We start from the raw sequence: 23,623 nt of genomic DNA on the forward strand, positions 1-23,623 counted from the left end.
TTGGCCTTGTGTTTGGGCTCATTGTCCTGCTGAAAGGTAAATTTTCACCCAAGCTTTAATTTTTTTTTTTTGTTTGTTTTTTTAAGCAGTATCTCCCTGTATTTTGCACCATCCATCCTTCCTCCAGAAGGGAGGAAAAGCAGCCCCAGAGCATGATGCTGCCGCCACCATACTTCACTGTTGGGATGGTGTTTTTTGAGGAATGGACAGTGTTAGATTTGTGCCACACATAGTGTTTTAAATTTTGGCCAAAATTCCATTTTGATCTCACCACAAAAACCTATACCATATTTTATCTGTGTCACTCCAGACATGATTGGATGTGGGTTTTTCTTCAGTAATGGCTTCTTCTTTCTAGCCTCCCTCCCATACAGGTCAGTTGTATGCAGAGTTCTTGATATTGTTGGCTGGTGCACCTTATATATTATGCACTCCAGTCTCAGCCACTGAACTCTATCACTACTTCAGAGTGATGGTTGTGTTCACTGGGGCTTCCCTCACCAGTAGACTTTCAGCTTTAATTCAAGGGGTTTAACAAAAATATTGCATTAACCGTTTAGGAATTACAGACATTTTTTACAGAGTTCCTCCATTTTCACAGGCTCAAAAGTAATGGGACAAACTAATATAATCATAAATATTAGGATTATTTTTATTACTTGGAGGTAAATCCTTTGCAGTCAATGACTACCTGAAGTCTGGACCCCATGGACATCACCAAATGCTGAGTTTCCTCCCTTGAGATGATTTGCCAGGTCTTTACTGCAGCCATCTTCAGTTGCTGCTTGTTTGTGGGTCATTCTGACTTCAGATTTGTCTTCAGTAAGTGAAAAGCAGCTCAGTTGGGTTGAGGTCAGGTGACTGACTCGGCCATTTAGGAACATTTAATTTCCAAGCTCTTGGGCTGCTTTCACAGTATGTTTTGGGTTGTTATCCATCTGTACTGTGAAGCACTGTCCTATCGGTTTTGCAGCATTTGACTGAATCTGAGCAGAAATTATAGCTCTGTACACTTCAGAATTCATCCTGCTACTTCTATCAACAGTCACATTATCAATAAACCCCAGTGACCCAGTTCCATTGGCAGCCAAACATGCCCATGCCATAACACTGCCTCCACATGTTTGACGGATGATGTGGTATGCTTTGGATCATGAGCCCTTCCTTTCCTTCTCCATACTTTTCTCTTCCCATCATTCTGGTACAAGTTAATCTTGCATCAGAACTGGTCAGGCTTTTTTGAGAGGTTTTTTAGCAAAGTCTAATCTGGCCTTTGTGTTCTTGAGTGTTACCAGAGGTTTGCATCTTGCAGTAAACTGTCTGTATTTACATTCATGAAGGTGGCTCTTGATTGTAGACTTTGACAATGATAGGCCTACCTCCTCCAGAGTGTTCCTGACTTGGCTAGATGTTGTGAAGGGGTTGTTCTTCAATAAGAAAAGAATTCTGCAATCATCCACTGTAGTTGTTTTCTGTGGTCTCCCAGGCCTTTTGGTGTTGCTGAGTTCACCAGTGCATTCCTTCTTTTTAAGAATGTACCAAATTGTTGATTTGGCCCTCCTAAAGTTTCTGCTATCTCTCTGATAGGTCTGTTTTGGTTTTTCAGCCTAATGATGGCCTCCTTCACTTGCATCAACACCTCTTTGGACGGCATATTGAGAGTTCCCATGAACAGCTACCAAATGCAAATTCAACACTTGGAATCAGCTCCAGACCTTTTATCTCCTTAATTTATCATGATATAAGGAGGAAACAGGCCACAGCTGGCCATGAAACTGCTTATCAGTCAATTGTCCCATTACTTTTGAGCCTGTGAAAATGGAGGAACTCTGTAAACAATGTCTGTAATTCCTAAACGGTTAATGCAATATTTTTGTTAAACCCCTTGAATTAAAGCTGAAAGTCTACACTTCAGTCACATCTTGACTGCTTCATTTCAAATCCACGGTGGTGTACAGAGGCAAAATTACCAAAACTGTGTCACTGTCCCAATATTTATGGACCTGACTGTATATATTGTCTGGAACAATCTGATGACTTGAGGGGGTTGAATACTTGTGCAAGTCACTGTATATCCTACATCTACTTCTAATAATTACCTTCTGCATAGTCTAAATTGATTGAAGGCTTTTCAGCAATTAAAAAAATATGAGGGTGATAACCTAAATTCTCTGCTGTGGGCCACATCACTAAAGCACTGAGTTTCCACCGCCTGACCAGGAGCAGTCCTGTATCTGTCCATCCAGGACCACAGTCAGCGCTGAGGAGTTTCAGACAGTTTGTGAAACTTTACCCTTTATAATGTTGCTTAAAGAGTGGTTCTGTGACTTCCTTCATCAAACCATAACATATATAGTTTTTATGGTGTGATACCTGTTGGACCTGCTCCTCATTAACGATTTCCTGCTTCCAGTTTTCCTTATACAGCTTAATCTGTGGCCAGAATACTGACCCTTACAGATTCATGCATAGTAAAATGAGTTCTCATTATAACAGATTTATTCATATGATACCGAACATAACTTTATCAAACAAATCTCAAAATATCTATAAAAATACATACATTATATATATATATATATATATATATATATATATATATATATATATATATATATATATATATATATATATATAAAATGTTATATATATATATATATATATAAAATGTTATATATATATATATATATATAAAATGTTATATATATATATATATATATATATAAAATGTTATATATATATATATATATATAAAATGTTATATATATATATATATATATATATATATATATATATATATATATATATATATATATATATATAAATGTTATATATATATATATAGGCCTTGAGAATGCCATGCATAGACACAGTCTATACATGTCAATATAGTTGTTTTCTTTTTTCTAGCTGTAATTTGCGAGGAAATGCATCTCATTACACAACCATTAACCAATTAATCGTTCCATTATAATTATCATTCAAAATAATGCAGTCTTGTGAAGCTCAATGATGTAGCATTGCTCAGATATGGCTGTAAGGCATAACCATGAAAAAACCCAAGCTTTGAAAAAAAAAAAAAAAACGAAAAAAAAAAACGACTGACATCTTCCTGGATCCAATCCTGGATATTCTATGCTCCTCTGACAGGCTGACTGTTAGCTGAGGATTGGGGAAACGCGACCACAAGGCAGTTTTATTTAATATTGAATTCTCAGTGGACTGCGATGGACTGCTGCCCAATGTTATCAAGATTGGCTCTGCATCCTCCACAACCCTGACCAGGATAAAGCTTTTACTGAAGATGAATGAATAAATAGATATCAGAACATTTGATAAATAAAAAAAGAAACTGATTGAAACAACTAAAATTTTTAGATGAATATATGACCTGATATGGTGGTCTTGGACCATGTATATACGGCTATAAAAGCTGTCTACACACAGAACCAGTCCAAACACAGGAACGTAACTGTAGAGGATTAGGGTTGCATAAAAATTACAAAGTGTTCAATTTCTATTTTCACCTGCTGTATGGTGATAAATAAAGGTTTACTGGCTAAACATTCTGGCTTTGGGAAACAAACCTACTGAAAATGTGAGATGCAGAAACACAGTGGAGCAAGGCTTTTAACAGTTTGAGGAAGAGAATTAACAGCTTGTAATAACAGAGTTACACAGCATTGAGGTTGGGTAGGTTTCTGCAAAAAATAAATACTGAAAGGGAAAAATGAAAACTATCATTAAGCTTTGAGATATGATCTACAGAAACAAGCCAGAAGATCCTGATACAAACAAGTACATTAAGATTCATAGGTGATGATTAAACGAACAGTCATTTTAACAGTAATGCATTTTTGTTCTTAAGTATCACATAAATTACTATGTACATGTGACTGTCACTGTTGCCTTGCCTCTAGTAACAATAAAAAAGGTCTAAATAGAGATGTAGATGTACAAATGAGGCTGTGGAGAAACAGGAAGACTGTGTGGGAGTTGTTCTCTTCATGCTTAGGTACAGAGAAAGACCACTTAACAACTCTCACTTGCTTTTTGTGATTGAAAAGGTATCAATTAAGGACTTAAGGCAAGGTTCTACATTAAAAATGTTTTTTTCAGGGAACACAAATATTTAGGTAAAGCAGTATGTTAGAAAATACAAACAGATACACTTTGAAATTTGTTGATTTGAAAAGAGAGAAAAAAGGACAAAATTCTGTATAGTCAGAAGCCCAACGAAGAAGGCTGACCAGAAACTATATGCTTTTGTATACACAATTTATAATGCTCTGCAAAAAGATCAGAACCTGAAAAAGTACACCTCACTATCAGTGCTAACAGTGTGGTTTGAAATTCTAGAGCTAAAATTTTATTATTGCACATGAGAAGTGACACTATAGCCCTAGTTGCATGGGATTAATTTACATGCGTGAGTTTTACTGTGTAGGAGAGGTGTAGGAAAGTTACTACAGATGTCACAAAACTATCTGTAACAATCTGTGTGATGTGTTTAAATACACATTGGAGGCTTGCATAAGTGCATATTAACGACAATTTAATTTAAGTGAAATCAAGGGTGAGGCATCATTATATAATGATTCAGTATCCTGTGCTTTCCTACAACGCCCTTCATATCTCTGTTACTGTGGTTGGGCTGGATGTAAATAATGAATTAAAAGATGGGAAATTAAACAAAGAAAAATAGAATGCTTAATGATCTTGTAACTGAAAAAAATAAACCCATAACTGCTACATTAAAAACTGCAAATTTCATACAAAGTTGAAAGAAATAAAAGCCCCTGTGAGCACTGTTCTGGTTACTGGGTGTGTGCTACACATCCCTCTTCCTTCAGTGGTGCATGCTGATTGGTAGAATCCATGTTCAACAACTTGGCAGCATTTTTCTTTAACACCAAAAGTGGTATTGTTTTTCAGAGTTAGAACAGAAGTGGCAAAAAGTGGGTTCAAATGGGTTTTTTGTCTGGCTTCACTTTAAAAGTCTTCAGATCGGTCCATTGGGTGTGGTTTCAGAGGGTGCATCAAGTCTGGGGAAAAAAAAAGTCAGAAAAAAAGTGTGAAAAGTAAAGCAGATCTCAGATCAGCCTACTGATGTTCAGACTGTCAGGTTGTCCACTTTCAGTTATGCCAGTATCACATTTATCTGCTCTACACACCAAACTCAATGAAGAAAGTTGCATCAAATTATATATGAAAATATAGCTAATGAAGAAACATGTATAGGGAAGTAATCAGAATAAACAAGGTTATTTATAAAACAAACATTTGAAGAATCTCTGATAAAGGATTAAAATGCATATTAAAATTTGCCCATCTTAAATTCTTTGCTTACTTCTAAAATTATATTCTGAAATGTGAATACTTTCACATAAAATCACAATCAATATACAGTCCCCTCACAAAGTATTGGAACGGCAAGGCCAATTCTATTGTTTTTGCTATACACTGCAGACATCCGAGTTTGAGATCAAAAGATGAATATGAGACGATAGATCAGAATTTCAGCTTTCATTTCCTGGTATTTACATCTAGATGTTAAACAACTTAGAACATGACACCTTCTGTTTGAACCCATTTTTCAAGTGATCAAAAATATTGGAACACGTGACTGACAGGTGTTATTCTTGTTGCCCAGGTGTGTCCTGTTAGACTGATTGTTCAAGCAGTTAATAGCTCTGAATGTCTACTCTTGGTTTGATCCCTGGGTTTCACCTGTGAAGACTACATTGTTGTTAAAAAGAGCAAACCAACATGAAGCCCAGAGAGCTGTCTATAGGAGAAAAACAAGCAATTTTGAAGCTGAGAAAAGAGAGAAAATTGATCAGAGCCATTGCACAAGCACTGGGCATAGCCAATACAACAATTTGGAATGTCCTGAAAAAGAAACCACTGGTGTACTAACAACCAGACATGGAACAGGGCCAAGGAAAGCAGCCACAGCTGATGACAGAAACACTGTGAGAGCTGTGAAGAAAAACCCAAAAACAACAGTCAGTGACATCTGCAATAACCTCCACAGGGCAGGGGTGAAGGTATCACAATCCAACGTTCAAAGAAGACTTCAAGAGCAGAAATATAGAGGCCATACCACAAGATACAAACCTCTCATCAGCAGTAAGAATCAGAAGGACAGAATGGAATTCACAAACAAATACAGAAATGAGCCACAAAAGTTCTGGAAACGAGATGAACCTCTACCAAAGTGATGGAAAGGCCAAAGTGTGGAGAAAGAAAGGATCTGCTCATGATCCAAAACATACAAGCTCATGGGTCAAGCATGGTGGAGGTAGTGTCATGGCTTGGGCTTGCATGGCTCACTAATCTTTATTGATGATGGAGCTCATGATGGTAGCAGCAGAATGAATTCAGAAATCTACAGAAACATTCTGTCTGCCAATTTACACAGAAATGCAGGTCTAATTGGGAAAAAACAACGACCCAAAACACACTGCCGACACAACAAAAGACTTCATCAGGGGGGAAAAGTGGAAGGTTTTAGACTGCCCAAGTCAATCTGGGATGTTTTTCTAGTTTACTTGATTATGTTCATTTTAGCTTACTTAAATCAATATGATCGTGATGACTTGCATATTGTAACTCTGACACAAACATGTTATCCTGAGAATAAGTATTAGGATCCTGTTGTGTGATGAAGTGCTATGAGGGAACCCTCTTACCTTGTTTAGTCTACCTTATTACGGATTTGTAAAAGTTTGTATTTAAGCTGTGTGTTTTTTTTAGAGACACATCAGACCAGACAGAACCAGACCAGATACCAACCGTACTCTTGAGTCATAGAAACTATCAATGATCAGACCATCACTCTCTTTAGGTTATTTCACTTTTTGCATGTAATACATTTCCTATACATCTACAACCTGGCTCTTGGCTGGTCTCCTGGTTCCTGATTCTGACTTCTGAAAGATTTACAGTTTTGGCATCCCTGGGTGGGCACTGATGACTTCCTCCTCCCTCCACCTGTACTCCTGTCATTTCTCTGTTGTCTTCAGCTTGTGTGATCGCCATCACTACCCAGAGATGGAACAACTGGCTGGCTCTCGCAACTCCTAACATTAGCAGTCAACAGGCTAAAATCACCAATCCCTCATCGTTAATGATGACTGGAATGTCTGATACTCAAGATGAGCGTGCACAAGGTGATCATGACTGTGCATGACTTGTTTACAGATGGCACGGCACAGATTTTGAATGGATGCAAACATCCTATCCATTCATCCCATGCGGTGTTGGCTCAGGGTTGTCCCCCCAGGTCACTGAACTTGTGGCCTGACTAAAGCCTATGTTCTAGCATTAGGTCTCACTGTTCATAATTTTGGGCACATTTGGTGCCAGCATGCTTTTCTAACTGCCGCTGGTACACCAATTAAACACGCCTCCTTTGTTTAATTTGTTGTAAGCGTGTGTACTTCCAGCTTGACTAGCTGTGGTTAAGACCAGGGCACACTGTCTCCCAAACAAATGAAGCTTGATGTAATGCTATGGCTGTGCTGCCAAGATGGCCTGCAACTTCTATGATGTGTTGGTTGCAGCTATTAAAATCTCTCATGATAGTTCTGACATCCAGCAGGTATGCTCCTCACTGCTGCAGATGTACTCTGATGCTCCTGCATTAGAGGTCTGGTCCTGGATGGACCAGGATGCGTGTCTGAATTCTGCTGGTGTCTGGACTAAAGGGGAGGTACATGGCTTCTCAGGTACTCTTGCCATATTTGGCCCAACAAATCCACAGTCTAGGACACATGGGTGTCCAGAACATGTTCCACCAATTTTTTTCAACAAGTTCTGTGCTCATGCATTTGATGTGGTGACATATTGTTTGTTTTATCAAGCTAACAAAAAAACTGCTGGAGCACAAACTCCTGCTGCCCACACACTGGCACCTGCAGGACCATTCAGTCATTTGCAGGTGGACTACATCACACTTCTTTTCCAGACGGGGAATAGCGGAGATCATTTTCTCAGACTGTTGCCAAGAACTCACTGACTCTGTAAGCTCTGTTCAGCAGTGTGTCTGGGAGACATGGCAAGAACCCACAACCTGGGGCATGCCATTGTCCCTGGACAGTGGGTAATGAGAAACCACACAGCTGCTCTGCTAGAAACTAAGTGGAAGGGTCCTTTTCAGGTCCTTTTGGTGACAGATGCAGCGGCATTGTGTGAAGGACAAAATGCTTACATGCTTCTCATGTAAAGTAGTGCTACCACCTAAATAGGGAAAGTATGAGTGACTCTGAGGGGAGAGCTTTGAGAGGTACCAATGGCATTTAGGCTAGGGGGGTCAAACTTCAAGTGAAGATTCCCTTTTCCCCAGATGCAATTAGTGGACAGGACTCATGTTAGGTAGGGAAAGTGTGTAGCCCATGAACAGTGTTTGAAACAGACAGCTCACAGTTGTTGGGTTGACTAATGTCAGATACACAGACAGAACTATAAGCACTTTATTAGGAACAATTGTGCACCTACACATTTATGCAATTATCTAATCAGCCAATCGTGGCAGCAGTGCAATGCATAAAATCATGCTGATATGGGTCAGCAGCTTTGCGTAATGTTCACAACAACCATCAGAATGGGGGAAAAATTATCTATGTGATTTTGACCATGGCACGATTGTTGTGCCAGATGAGCTGGTTTGAGTATTTCTATAACTGCTGATCTCCTGGAATTTTCACACACAACAGTCTCTAGACGTTTCTCAGAATGGTGCAATAAAGGAAAAAACATCCAGTGAGCACCACATTATGTTCCTCTCCTGTCAGCTAAGAATACGAATCTGAGGCTATCATGATACCAGACCCTAATCCAATGGAGCAGCATTTCACCTCCTGAAGAGGAGACTGAAGGGATAAAACCCCCAAAACTAACAACAACTTGAAGCTGTGCTACAAGCCTGGAAAAGCTTCACAAAAGAAGAATGCAGCAGTTTGTTGATGTCAGTGAGTCACCATCGTGATGTAGTTATTGCATGGAAGGGATACGCAACCAAATATTAAGTGTTATTTACTTTAATTTACTTTAAGTCTGTTCCTATACGTTTGCTCACCTAAAAATTGTTTTTTTAATTAATTACTTTTTTGTTACTTCAAAAAAGTAATTAATTACTAATTACATCATCAACATTATAAATAAATTACTGACTAATTACTCTGTCTGAAAAGTAAATGCATTATAAATTACTAATTACATCTTAAAATCTGTATCAATGGAAAAGAAGCTCTTCTTTTAATTCTTTAAGTCAAACAGGGAATAGTTTAGCCTATTAATCATAGCCTTATTAAACTTTTTTAACACAAAAATGAAAACAAATGATATAAACTGGCTTAACAATAAGAGCTACTAAAAACAAAAGCAATTCCTGACTCAGTAAGCCATAATAAAACTGTAGTTACTGTATTTCAACTGCTTAAGAGCATGTGTAATCATTTGACAAAAGTAACCCTCTTTAGTTAACAAAGAGAATTACTCTGAAAGAAGTAATCTGAATTTAAAAAAAAAAAAAAAAAAAAAAAGATTAGCAAAGAGTACAGTGCGCAGCAGTAGCATCTCTTCCACTATGTACCCTGCAATCAGTTTTTTGTGCTCACCTTCAGACATTTTCTGTACTGCCGATATAAAATCAAGTTTTGCCTGTGATGGTGTTTTTTCCCCAGGACATAGCTTATATTTTACAGTGATGTTCTTGTCTACCTGTATCAACAAATGAAGTAATGGGAATATTTCCATTTAGCCACTCGTTTCTGCTGACATCCTTGAACTTAAGCAACTTCACAGCCACCTGTAAAGAACCCGCGCACTAGCCTACAGCTAACGAATTTAAAGGGGCCAAATTAAATTAGAAAACAAATTTTATCTTTGGATGATAAAGTTAGTAGAGTATGTGAAGCAAGGACATCATAATTAACTGTAATTAAATTACTTAAAAATGAAGGGTAATCTACTTTACTTTCTTTTTTTTTTTTTTTTTTTTTTTAGGGGAAAAGTAATTTAAGAACAGTTACACCTGACACTGGTGGACTGACACCAAAGGTGCCATGTTCCAACACATCTAGACTTAAATATCAGGAAACGAAAGCTGAAATTCTGATCTATGGGCTCACTTATCTTCTGATCTCAAAACCAAATATCTTCAGTGTATAGCAAAAACAAAAGAATTGGCCTTGTAATCCCAATACTTTTAAAGGGGAATGCACATACACAAACTACAATATCTAACAGAATATTTAAGACAGTTATTGCCCCTTCCATATCAAAACAGTCCAGATATTTTTAATACCTTTTCTTTTATTTATTTATTTATTTATTAAATAATAATTATTTTTTATTATTTTATTTTATTTTACATTTTCCAGAATTTCTGTGTTCAGTTTTAAAGGTCATTGCCAGTATTATGAAAACAAAACACATGCAGAGCCTTTACATTCCACCATGTCTTTATACCTACACTCATCAGCCACTTAATACACACACGTGGTAAACAATGTACACATAACTCATACCTCTTGTCTGTCACAGTGGTGTTTTCTGAATCGGGTGTGGGTGTCTGGGACTCTGAAGGCGCTGCTGCGTCTGTAATAGTGAGCTTCTCCAATGCCTCATCAGGTGTACCACTAAAAAGCCACAAAGGAACAGTTAACATCTTTTGGATCTTGCAAGATATGATTTGCAGTTCTGTCCATATACTCTCACTTGATTATTTAGAGAGATCGTTTATACTCAATGAACCATTAATAACCCCTGTAAATCAGAATCACTTCATTAGCCAGGTACACTTGCATGCACCATGAATTTGGTGGTGCAACTGATGCAACACAGATTAAGTAGTTCTCAAACTTTTTTCAGCCGTGGACCACTAGCATATTATGACTGATCCTTGCGGACCCCACACAATACACATATATTAATATGCAATATATATATATATATATATATATATATATATATATATATATATATATATATATATATACACACACACACACACACATATATACATACATACACACACACACACACACATATATACATACATACACACACACACACACACAGTTCTGTGCAAAAGTCTTAGGCACACGCAAAGAAATGCTATAGAGCAAAGACGCCTTCAAAAATAATGAAATTAAATGTTTCTACATTAAAAAAATCCTATAAAGAGCAGTAAACAGTAATAAATGAAACAAAGTCAATATTTGGTGTGACGATCCTTCACTTTAAAAAAAAAAAAAAAAAACAGTATCTGAGGTGCAGTGTGTGCAGTTTTATAAGGAAATGAGCTGGAAGTGTTACTGAGCATCTTGCAGAAGCAGCCACAGTTCTTCTGGAGACTTTGACTGTCGACTCGCTTCTTATTTCTGCAGCGAAACCCAGCAGCCTTCATTATGTTTTTATCTGAAAAGTGTCTCTTATGGAATCTGCTGCTTTCTTTAGTGACATACAAACATGTTTCTGTAACATTTCATTTTGTGCTGGAAAACTAATGTTTGGAATCTAAAATGTTTTTGTACTGAATCAATAATGTAGAAGTCAGAAAATAAACATCTATAACAAAGTTTGTAGAAAAAAAAAAAGGGGGGGGGCAAGACTTTTGCATAGTACCACACACACTCACACTTAAAGTGTTAAATGTAATGCATTTTCAGTTCGGTGTTAGATTTAATATACTGCCTGCTATTCACATTGCTTTAACATTAACAGTGACATGTACACTGACATTAACAGTTCACATTACATACTGACACACACATTTCATTTTACCATCAGAGTTAAACTTGAAGTTGAAGTTTATGCAGCCGTGAGTGAACAGTAAAATGTTATTGCTAACATTACACTAAATTTGATTAGCAGTCTGAATTATCATTTGTTTATTTGACCCATCAGTGTTGGAAACAATACAATTAACACTAGCGATAATAATCACACGGTGAGCACAGATCAAGGGCACTCCAGAATGAGCATGCTAAGCTACGTTAGTGAGAGAGCTTGAATGCACATATGACTAAGAATACTGGCTCATTTAAAATTCGGTATGTCTGCTTCTCCGTCACCCTTGCCCCTCTTAATGTCCTTGACACCTATGCTATAACTTTCTCTTCCTCCTCAGACTGCTGGGTCAATATGGCTCCAAGTCCCATGTCACTCACATTTGTGTGGACCTGGAAAGGCAGGGAGAAGTTGGAAAGTGCAAGCACTGGTGGGTTTTGTAGCACAGTCTTCAATGCTTCAAAGTAGGCTTGACACTTTGGTGACCACTCTCACTTCAAGCGGTTCAGTGATGCGGCCAGGTGAGCAAAACCCGAAATGAACTTGTGGTACCACCCCACTAAACCCAGGAAGTGCTGGAGAGACTTCAGGTTGGTTGGCAGTGGGTAGTCCTCCACCACTTGGGTTTTAGCATCGTCAGCTTCCACCTTCCGTTCTGAGACGATATGGCCTAGAAACTTCAGCTGTTGCTTGAAGTGACACTTTTTCATATTGAGTTTCAGATTGGCTTGGGTGAGTCTCTGCTCCACTGCCCTGATGTACCTTGTGTGCTGTTCACATGTCTTAGAATATATGATGTCACCTTGAAAGGATTCAAATGTCATGCAGTATTGGGCACTGGATAAGCATCCGGAATGGTCTTGCTGCTCACCCTCCTGTAGTCGACACAAAACTGGTGTCCGGTTTGGGCACTAAGACCACAGGTGAAGACCATGGCAAGAGTTCTATGAGTCTATGAGGTTCATCCTGTAGCATTTTGTCAACATGATGTTCTATTCTATTATGAGTGACACCCTGTATGCTCTGCTTTTTACCGGTACCTCATCCAGGGTGGAAATTCTGTGCTTCACCACGGCGGTCAAGTCTCCATCAGCATCCTTAGCTCCTGCTGATTGTCAGAGTCCCACTTGGGAGCAGAGTCGTTGCGGAATGCTGTCAGGCGTGGTAGTACGGGCTCTGGTGGTAATGCATAATAAAGAGTCACCTCTGAATCTTGCTGATGTTTCTGCTTAGGAGGGCTTGGCATCCACTGGTGATGAAGAAATGGATGGTAAGCGTACCCTTGTCCTGAGTGCACCCCGTACTGGCTGTTAGCCACATCAAGAACAGCTGCTGTATTTGTGATGAAGCCTAACCCCAGAATAGGTCAAGTGGGCATCATCCATGATATAAATGTCTAATGTCCTCATGGAACTGTGCCATTCATATGGGACATGCCTCTTGGATCTGGAGTGATGTACTTTCTGATCTGCCATAACAAATTTTTGGTGGTGGTATAAGTCAGTGTCGGTCATATCCACTTCCAGTTGTCTCCACAGATTCTGCTGCATCAGGGTGTAAGTACTCCCTGTGTCCAGGATTGCCGGCAAGATCTCTGGGCCCTCGGCTTATAGGTGGTTTCTTGCTACTCTTTTCTTTGGAGTTCCACATACTAACTTTTTTTATTCCTGTACAGTTTTTCTATACTGTAGCCCACCTTGACCAGCCGTTCCACTGTTGTCACTGTCAGTCTTGAGCAGCCAGCAACCCTGGGATTGATGTTATTAAGGATGCAGCCAACCAGTTCCTCTTCTGTGATATCTGTGCGGTAATCGCAGGCAAAATCTCTCAACTTCAGCCCTGGTGGTTGTATCAGCGTCCTGAGCTGGTCCTCCACCTCCGCTAAGTAGTCATCAGGTAGGAAAGCAATCATGAAGGCATCTTTTAAAGTTTTCCAGTCATGTACTTTAGATTTCTCCGCTTTCCACCAACAGCAGCGCAGGTCCTCTCAACACTGTGCTCAGGGTTCCCATGAGTTCAATGTTTGGTAGGGGCTGAATGACGAGGAAGTTCTTGCACCGCTCCAGGACGTTAAGAACATGAGAGGTTTCAGCCGAGTCACCAAAGGAGGGGAGGTCAAGGCGTATAGGAGGTCTCGCACAGAATGAGGAAGCACCAGACAAGACATGATAGGTTATGTATTCAATTCAGTTCAATTTTATTTGTATAGCGCTTTTAACAATGGACATTCTCACAAAGCAGCTTTACAGAAATAAATGGATTCACAAAAAAATATATTGTAAATATGTGAATTTATGTATGTACAGTCAGGTCCATAAGTATTTAGACAGTGACACAATTTTCGTAATTTTGCCTCTGTACATCACCACAACGGATTTGAAATTAAGCAATCAAGATATGATTGGAGTGGAGACTTTCAGCTTTAATTCAAGGGATTCAAGAAAAATTTTGCATTAACTGTTTAGGAATTACAGACATTTTTACAGGCTCAAAAATAACTGGACAAACTAACAATCATAAATATTAGAGTGGAAAGCAGCTTAATTGGTTTGAGGTCATTGGACATTTAAGCACATTTAATTTCTTTGCCTTAAGAAGCTCTTCGGTTGCTTTCATGGTATGTTTTGGGTCATTATCCATCTGTACTGCAAAGCACTGTCTTATAAGTTTTGCAGCATTTGATTGAATCTGAGCAGAAAGTACAGCTCTGTACACTTCAGAATTCATCCTGCTACTTCTATTAGTCACATCTTCAATAAACACCAGTGACCCAGTTCCATTAGCAGCTATACATGCCCATGCCATAACACTGCCTCCACATGTTTGGCAAATGATGTGGTATACTTTGGGTCATGAGCCCTTCCTTTCCTTCTCCATACTTTTCTCTTCCCATCATTCTGGTACAAGTTAATCTTGCATCAGACCTGGTCAGGCTTTTTTTTTTATTGGAGTATTTATTTATTTATTTATTTATTTTTTAGTAAAGTCTAATCTGGTCTTTCTATTCTTGAATGTTACCAGCGGTTTGCATCTTGCAGTAAACTGTCTGTATTTACATTCATGAAGGCGTCTCTTGATTGTAGAGTTTGACAATGATACGCCTACCTCCTCCAGCATGCTCCTGACTTGGCTAGATGTTGTGAAGGTGTTTTTCTTCACCTAGGAAAGAATTCTGCTCTCATCCACTACTTCCATGGTCTTCCAGGACTTTCTTTTTAAGAATGCACCAAATTATTGATTTGGCCACTCCCAAAGTTTCTGCTATCTCTCTCATAGGTCTGTTTTGTTTTTTCAGCCTAATGATGGCCTCCTTCACTTGCATCAACACCTCTTTGGTCCGCATAGTGAGAATTCCCATGAACAGCTACCAAATGAAAAATTTTAACACTTGGAATCAACTAGAGACCTTTTATCACCCTAATGAAACAGGCCACACCTGGCCATGAAACTGCTTATTAATCAACTGTCCCATTACTTTTGAGCCTGTGAAAAGGGAAGGACTCTGTAAAAAAATGGCTGTAATTCCTAAATGGTTAATGCAATATTTTTGTTAAACCCCTTGAATTAAAACTGAAAATCTACACTTCAATCACAGACTGCTTCATTTCAAAAGCACTGTGGTGGCGTACAGAAAACAAAAACTGTGTCACTGTCCAAATACTTATGGACTTGACTGTATGTATGAGTATGTATGGGTTGGCTTACTGTGTATGTACTGCTCAGGGTTGTGGCAGGTGGAACACATGCTTGAGAGTTATCATGGTGGGATAAGGCACAGTGTATAGTGGGAATATGAGCATGTAGTCTGTAGGGGTACTGGTTTGCCTAACCTTCTTAATCTGACTCTCCCACTTAGCATCCCTCTTGAGGAAAGACTCAACAACTGCGCTCTCAGGTTTTCCCAAGGACTGCTGGAAAGATTCCTGCAGCCTCTCCAGGCTAGCCTCCACTGCCTCCCTTAAAGCGGCTTCTCTATTAAGAGTGCTGTTAAATGACTGTTTATGATCCACCTCTTAAGTTTCAACCTGTGTTTTTAAGGCCAAAAAAAAAAAAAAAAAAAAAAAAAAAAAAAAAAAAAAAAAAAAAATCGCCCTTTACTTGTTCAAACTCTGTCTAAAGTGTTTGCAAGTGTTTTACACCCTCACCTGGACGTCTGAGCTGCTGCTGCTTTTTGGTTGTCTGCTGTTTTGGGTGCATCCTCAGTCTTGTCCTTTCCCACGTCCTCTTCGCTGTCAGAGCCTCCAGAAGAGCTGCAGTCGGAGACGAGCAGAGGGGCCTTCTGGCCTGCAAGTGTTTTATACTCCATATTTAGTTTTTATTTATTGGAAAACTTCATTCCTGAAGACATATAAATAATGAATACACACCTTTCTTTTCTGACTGGTTCTCTGAGTTACTGGAGCTGCTGGAACAAACACTGAATCAGTTACATCAAACGCTCAGACACGCTGTACATATTTTGTTTTTCCCAGACAATGAGAAGATTGTATGGTTTAACAAACAACCTAAAAACTCCATGGCAACCCATCTAAAAAGAAACTGAATAAAACTTGTTTAATGCTTGTGTTAAATTCTATTGTAAAAATAACTGATTGTGCTGATTTGCCTTTCGAAAATTTATAAACAGATATATTTTAATGTAAGACTGATGTCACAGTGCATTACACAGTGCACCATATTCAACTTAAAACCAAACGGAAAAAAATCTAGCCAATTTTGCAACATTACTTTTTTTTTTTTGCAGCACAAACACAATCTGTGCTTGTTTATGAATCTTATATTTATTTAAAAAATCATTACAATAAAGAAGAAAAACAAACCAGCACAATATTGTAACAAATGTGGTTATATCTACTTTCTTGTATATGAGAGGGCAAAACCCATGAACAGCCAACACAATTCATAACCTGAATTACACAATAATATTTCAAGCTTACACATTCACTGTATTAAGTGTATATAATAAGTTCATTCATAAAATAATCTAGTCATTAATGAATTAACTGTAAGCCTGAGAATCATTACTTTTTAATCAAATAATTAAAAACATAATTAACAAGACAAAAACCACAAGAGCTGTGAAAACATCAGGTTAAAGGTGTTTACTCTGGATTTAAATACACTAGTGCAATAGTATGCACTAGTATGCGGCCGAGCAGTAACTAGTTCTCAGGATTAACGGTAGGTCTGTCTCAGCTGAGTGAAGTGCTCAGGATGGGCTATACTGCTTTGGGAGATCAGCAAAATAACATTTAGAGCTTCAGCAGGACTGACAGCCTTTTAATGACTACACAATGTCAATTAAGACTGAAACATCTGAACTGGGGTAAGATGCTGATAGCTTCTTTTCCTCATAAGGATGCAGGCTGACACATACTGAAGGGCAACCAGGTAGCAACACGCTGAAAAAAACTAGATGATATGACAGCATACATTAGTGTCTTTGCATGGGGTTAAGCAAATGTCCATTTTTCTCAAACTCCCATTCCAAGTTGTAAGCATAGCTTTTGGTTTCAAAGAAAACTGACAGGCTTTAGTGTGAAAACACCAACCTTAATCTGGGCAGACTTAATAACTACAGCATTTCTCTTTAGATGGAAGACGCTCTATGGAACAAAGCTTTTATGCCTTTAACAAGTCTTCCATATTCTTACTGAATCTGGTCGTTAGTGCAAAATGAGTACCATAGTATACAGACTACTCAGAGTACAATAAGGCAGCATCATGTGCAAGCTGGGATTTGATGCTTTGATGCCTGTGAAGCAGCTGGTGTGGACTGAAACACCTGGGATTGAATGGGATTGAATCAAGACTTGACATGGCATGTGACGTGCTGCTGCACATGCAATGTGTCTGGTGTGATCTGGCTTTAAGGGTTAAAGTTAGCGACAGGTTATATTTTAATCCCATGCCCAGATTACCTGCAGAAAGGCTGAAACTCTGTGAAATTGGCCCATCCTGTACCCTGATGCTCCTTGTTGGCCTGGTTGGAGGCAGAGCCCCAGGCAGTGTCCTTCGCATCATCGAAATCAGCTGTGCACACAGGACCTTAACAGATACACCTCAAAGGTCAATCTCTAATCTCTAGGTCAATCTCATACTTGCATTGGAGTAACTGAAACACAAGTTAGGACATGACAGAATGTGTTTAATGGGGCAGTTTGGAAAAAAACTTACTCTGTGGAGTCTGTGGTGTGGGGTATTTTGTGCTGGTTGCTGCTTGAGTAGAGACCTGACTCTCCACTTCCTCATCTTCTTCCTCTTTGGCCGCCCCGCGGCCCTGCTTCCCATTCCTCACAGAACCTTTAGGTGAGCTTCCTGAAGATAAAGACACACCAAACCTAAAAGAGGGGGAAAAAAGAGACATTTACTAATCACTCAGTCATTACCTGCAGAATAAAGACACAGAATTTGAACACAAACCTCCACAAAATGTTTGCCATTTTATTTCTGTGTAGCAAAAGTTGCATACCTAGATCGGGATTTCACTTGAGTTGCATAGCTGATCTCTTTATCCTCCCAAATGTCTTCTTCCTCTTCACAGTCATCAAACTGCTGTATTCTCTCTTTACAGCAAGCCTCAAAGGCAGCAGCACTGGCCTATAATTATATACAAGGGCATTCCCAAACATGCATTATCATTCATCAAACACAATCCAATTTAAAATTATATGCTTGACTACCAGCTCCAGACACTTACACTATTATCATCTGCATCAATACTGAAGTTAATCTCAGCAATTCGATCAAAAGTAGCACTGAAAGCAAAACAGAAATCAAGAGTGAGATGTATCGAGAGATGACACAGAGTATCAGGAGGTGATAAGTGTAAGTACTAATCTTTTAAAAGCTTTATGAGTTCTTACTGGTGCCCTTTTACTATGTATGTACTTAAAGTGAAGCTATATTTGGGCCATGCAGCTCCTTAGTGTCAACTGATCTGCAGAAATCCATACGGTCTGCCAAAAGCTTGCAGAGCACTACACTAGCTCTGAACATCGCCGCTTGTGACAAGGATTACAGGCAATTCTGGACCCACCCATCTGTACTGCACAATACCCAGCCTCACTCCATGACAAACTCAATATCTGGTATGTTTGGTTTAACAACACTAACTCAGCCACATCTGTGGAGCTCCCACCCAGCACAACCATAGTGCAGCTAACAGACACTGACACGCTTAAAACATTTAAAGAGTCAATGCCCAGAAAGCTGCCATCTCTGGCAGAATCCGGCAAATTCAACAACAACAACAAGCAACAACCACCTTGCTCTGAATGTTAGTACAACTAAAGACCTAATTGTAGACGTCAGGAGACACAGAGGGGCTCACACTCCTGTCAAGGGTTCACAGCAGCTTCAGACTCCTGGGTGTTTATCTGTCAGACTCGCTCACTTGGTCCATAATCACCAGCATCCTCAAACAAGCACCGCAACATCTGTTCCATCTGAGGAGACTTAGGAACTCTGGGACAAACACTGCAGCTGTAGTCAACCTTTACACATGCACAATAGAAAGTTTCCTGACTGGGTATAAATCATATAAACCGTATAAATCATGGTTTAGCAACCTGACCACATACAACCAAAAACTCTTTCACAGGACAGTAAGAGCTGCATCAAAATCATCGGCACAGATCTTCCACAACTCCAGATGATTTACTTATCCAGATGTTGGACAAGAGCCCAGTCTATAACCATGGACTCCTCTCACTCAGCACACCCATAGGAATTTCATTGTTTTTGTATACTCTGTATTCTGGAAACATATGAAAATAAAGAGAACTTGAAGGCACAGCAACATCTGTGCCATGCAACAACTTTCTGAGGAGACTTAAGAACTTTGGGGGTCTACAGCAACTTGGTACCAGAAATATTTAATACTGATATTACCAGTGTGTGTAACAATAACAATAATAATAACTCTTTCCATGTTGCATAGAACACTAAAGTGACCATAAGTCAGTATACTACATGTTTTGTGACAATAGCTCACTGCTGAAGTGCTGAAAGTTGATTGGCTGATGTTGGCCATGTTTTTGAAGTGCCCCAGTCATTAGAAATCTACTTACAGTAAACCAAATTTCACTCAGACTCATGGTTCCTGAGAAAAAAAGTATTTCAACTTAACCCTGCCCCCTGTGACCACACCTGAAGCTTAGCACATGGCCTCAGAACCTAGTCCTGGGGCTTTCAGCTCTCATGCAAATTCATCCTTTTGATCATTTCTGAGTGGGAAATTGCACCACTTATATGGAAATCATTTATATGGGTTCAGCTAACAAACCAGGGAAAAAAAACAAAAAAAAAGAACATTCACTGTACACCTTATTTTACAAGACATTTTTAAGACTTAAAGAAAAAAGACTTTTTTTAAATTGCAAAAACATGAATAGTGCTTGAAAGTGGTCAGTTTGAGTGAGATTGCATAGGTTACTAGAGGGTCCCCAGAGAGACCTACATTCCATGGCGATATCTCAGTGTAAACCTGTCTTACAGTTCTTTCAGTAAATTAAGCTGCACCACACAACGATTGGAAAGAGGTGGCCATATTGTTTACAAATCTCAACATTTAATATTCTGCTGACAACAATTATGTGAAGATAAGCCAAAATCCTAAAACTAGTTTACAAAAACAGGCTTCACATATTTCGCAAATTAGCTCAAGATCTAATGATTTTTGAGGCTTTTTTGTTTGGAAGAACTCTGGAAGAAAAGAGTGATGTTTATAGGATATACGGTCCATGAGAAATTGGCCAAAATGTAAAACTCTGTGCTACAGCACCACCATTACGCCGATCGGGCCCATCTCACCATTTTAACACCAATTTTGTGAAAATAGGCTTTAAAAAACAAAAAAAAAAAAAAAAAAACAACTAGCATTTGTTAGGTTGTAAGCATACGGGTTTTACCTTAATTTTGTGTAGGCTAGGCTCACTACTACAAAAGGGATTTTTTATGGCTTGAGTCAGTGAATCTGACCAAGAAAGAACTGGACACCTTATTTTACAACCGATACGCTTGTATGAGCAAATCAGACTTACTGACCATGAGAAAGTTACTTAAACTTAGCTCCTAATTAAACCATGCCACAATCTTTGCAGACTTCCTCAAAACTTTGCACTAAACATGGTGTTCAAGTCTGGTGTAAATCCATCCAAGGAGTCCTGAACTACAGCTGTTTGAGTAAATTAAGCTCCACCTCGCTGGGATTAATTGGCATGTGGCAGCCATACTGCTTAGAAATTTCAACATCTTTTGGATAATTAATGAGTTTCAGATTCCTGTTAGTATTTTAACACCAATCTTATGAAGGTAGGCCCAAAATCCTAGGACAAGATAACAAAAGTTAGTTTCACATATTATGCAAATGAGCTTACAATTTGAGTGGGCAGGGTTAAATGGGGCAAAAGGCTGGTTTTATGGCACGAGTCACCAAATCAGGACATGAAATTTTCACTGTGTGTGCAAAGACATAAATAGCGACACCCAGTGATTTCATCAGTTACTAAGGGTCCAACGAGTTTAGTGCCGATAGCTCAGTGTTACCCCTGTTATATACCTGCTGAAATCTGATTTGCTGAAGGCTCACAGATTAGCACAGTGTAAAATTTCAGCTTGATTGGCCTTCCGAGAAACTTTTATCTGAATGTAACTCTGCCCCTACAGATGACCACACCCCGTGATGTGGACATCCATAGGGAGGATGACCTTGTACTTAACTTGCCTTTCAAATTGTGAGGGAATCCATCCAAACAGTCATGAGTTACAACTGTGAGTAAATTAGGCTCCACCCCACTATACAGTCAGGTCCATAAATATTGGGACAGTGACACAGTTTTGGTAATTTTGCCTCTGTACACCACCACGGTGGATTTGAAATGAAGCAGTCAAGATGTGACTGAAGTGTAGACTTTCAGCTTTAATTCAAGGGGTTTAACAAAAATATTGCATTAACCGTTTAGGAATTACAGACATTTTTTACAGAGTTCCTCCATTTTCACAGGCTCAAAAGTAATGGGACAAACTAATATAATCATAAATATTAGGATTATTTTTATTACTTGGAGGCAAATCCTTTGCGGTCAATGACTACCTGAAGCCTGGACCCCATGGACATCACCAAATGCTGAGTTTCCTCCCTTGAGATGATTTGCCAGGTCTTTACTGCAGCCATCTTCAGTTGCTGCTTGTTTGTGGGTCTTTCTGACTTCAGATTTGTCTTCAGTAAGTGAAAAGCAGCTCAGTTGGGTTGAGGTCAGGTGACTGACTCGGTCATTTAAGAACATTTAATTTCCAAGCTCTTGGGCTGCTTTCACAGTATGTTTTGGGTTGTTATCCATCTGTACTGTGAAGCGCTGTCCTATCAGTTTTGCAGCATTTGACTGAATCTAAGCAGAAAGTATAGCTCTGTACACTTCAGAATTCATCCTGCTACTTCTATCAACAGTCACATTATCAATAAACCCCAGTGACCCAGTTCCATTGGCAGCCAAACATGCCCATGCCATAACACTGCCTCCACATGTTTGACGGATGATGTGGTATGCTTTGGATCATGAGCCCTTCCTTTCCTTCTCCATACTTTTCTCTTCCCATCATTCTGGTACAAGTTAATCTTGCATCAGAACTGGTCAGGCTTTTTTTAGAGGTTTTTTAGCAAAGTCTAATCTGGCCTTTGTGTTCTTCAGTGTTACCAGCGGTTTGCATCTTGAATTAAACCGTCTGTATTTACATTCATGAAGGTGGCTCTTGATTGTAGACTTTGACAATGATAGGCCTACCTCCTCCAGAGTGTTCCTGACTTGGCTAGATGTTGTGAAGGGGTTGTTCTTCAATAAGAAAAGAATTCTGCAATCATCCACTTTAGTTGTTTTCTGTGGTCTCCCAGGCCTTTTGGTGTTGCTGAGTTCACCAGTGCATTCCTTCCTTTTAAGAATGTACCAAATTGTTGATTTGGCCCTCCTAAAGTTTCTGCTATCTCTCTGATAGGTCTGTTTTGTTTTTTCAGCCTAATGATGGCCTCTTCCACTTGCATCAACACCTCTTTGGACGGCATATTGAGAGTTCCCATGAACAGCTACCAAATGCAAATTCAACACTTGGAATCAGCTCCAGACCTTTTATCTCCTTAATTTATCATGATATAAGGAGGAAACAGGCCACAGCTGGCCATGAAACTGCTTATCAGTCAATTGTCCCATTACTTTTGAGCCTGTGAAAATGGAGGAACTCTGTAAAAATGGCTGTAATTCCTAAACGGTTAATGCAATATTTTTGTTAAACCCCTTGAATTAAAGCTGAAAGTCTACGCTTCAGTCACATCTTGACTGCTTCATTTCAAATCCACTGTGGTGGTGTACAGAGGCAAAATTACCAAAACTGTGTCACTGTCCCAATATTTATGGACCTGACTGTAATTGATAATTGGCGGCTATAGTGTTTAGAGATCTCAGCATGTTTTTGATAATTACTCAGGTTTAGATTCTGCTGACTGATTTGACATGAATTTCTTGAAGACAGGATAAAAATCTTAGGACTAGTTCGCAAAAGTAGGTTTTGCTTATTCTACAAATTAGCACAACATCTAAGCTAAGCTAAATGGTTCTTGAGGCTTTATTTTGTTTTATTTTGGAGACACCAAGGAATCAGACTCAGGAAAAGGTTTTTGTATACGACTTATCTTTCACAAGATATGAGCCAAAACGTAAAACTCTTCACTGCAGCACCACCATTAGGCCAATCAGGCTTCTCTCTCTTGCCCGAGTAGCAGTAGGAGTAAAATCTATTGACCAACTTTCATGCCCGTATCTATGGTTTGGCC

The 23,623-nt window shown here is 39.0% G+C and overlaps 1 protein-coding gene across 4 annotated transcripts in view; it reads right to left on the reverse strand.

Moving 5' to 3' along the window:
- Positions 1 to 4,100: 4,100 nt before the first annotated feature.
- The window catches only part of ppp6r2a (protein phosphatase 6, regulatory subunit 2a), a 46,069-nt gene continuing 26,546 nt past the window's right edge, over positions 4,101 to 23,623 (reverse strand). For 3 of the 4 annotated variants that reach the window (XM_034307332.2, XM_034307330.2, XM_034307329.2), the window contains exons 17-24: positions 18,500 to 18,557; positions 18,272 to 18,399; positions 17,977 to 18,140; positions 17,721 to 17,847; positions 16,167 to 16,204; positions 15,945 to 16,083; positions 10,536 to 10,646; positions 4,101 to 5,045 (exon numbers count right to left, since the gene is read on the reverse strand). In XM_034307332.2, coding sequence (XP_034163223.1) covers positions 5,003 to 5,045; positions 10,536 to 10,646; positions 15,945 to 16,083; positions 16,167 to 16,204; positions 17,721 to 17,847; positions 17,977 to 18,140; positions 18,272 to 18,399; positions 18,500 to 18,557 — 808 coding nt within the window. In that variant the 3' untranslated portion in view covers positions 4,101 to 5,002. The remainder of the gene's footprint in view (positions 5,046 to 10,535; positions 10,647 to 15,944; positions 16,084 to 16,166; positions 16,205 to 17,720; positions 17,848 to 17,976; positions 18,141 to 18,271; positions 18,400 to 18,499; positions 18,558 to 23,623) is intronic. The other variant, XM_034307331.2, reaches the window with a different exon arrangement.

The sequence above is a fragment of the Pangasianodon hypophthalmus genome, chromosome 9, assembly GCF_027358585.1.
Source record: "Pangasianodon hypophthalmus isolate fPanHyp1 chromosome 9, fPanHyp1.pri, whole genome shotgun sequence".
Taxonomy (NCBI): domain Eukaryota; kingdom Metazoa; phylum Chordata; class Actinopteri; order Siluriformes; family Pangasiidae; genus Pangasianodon; species Pangasianodon hypophthalmus.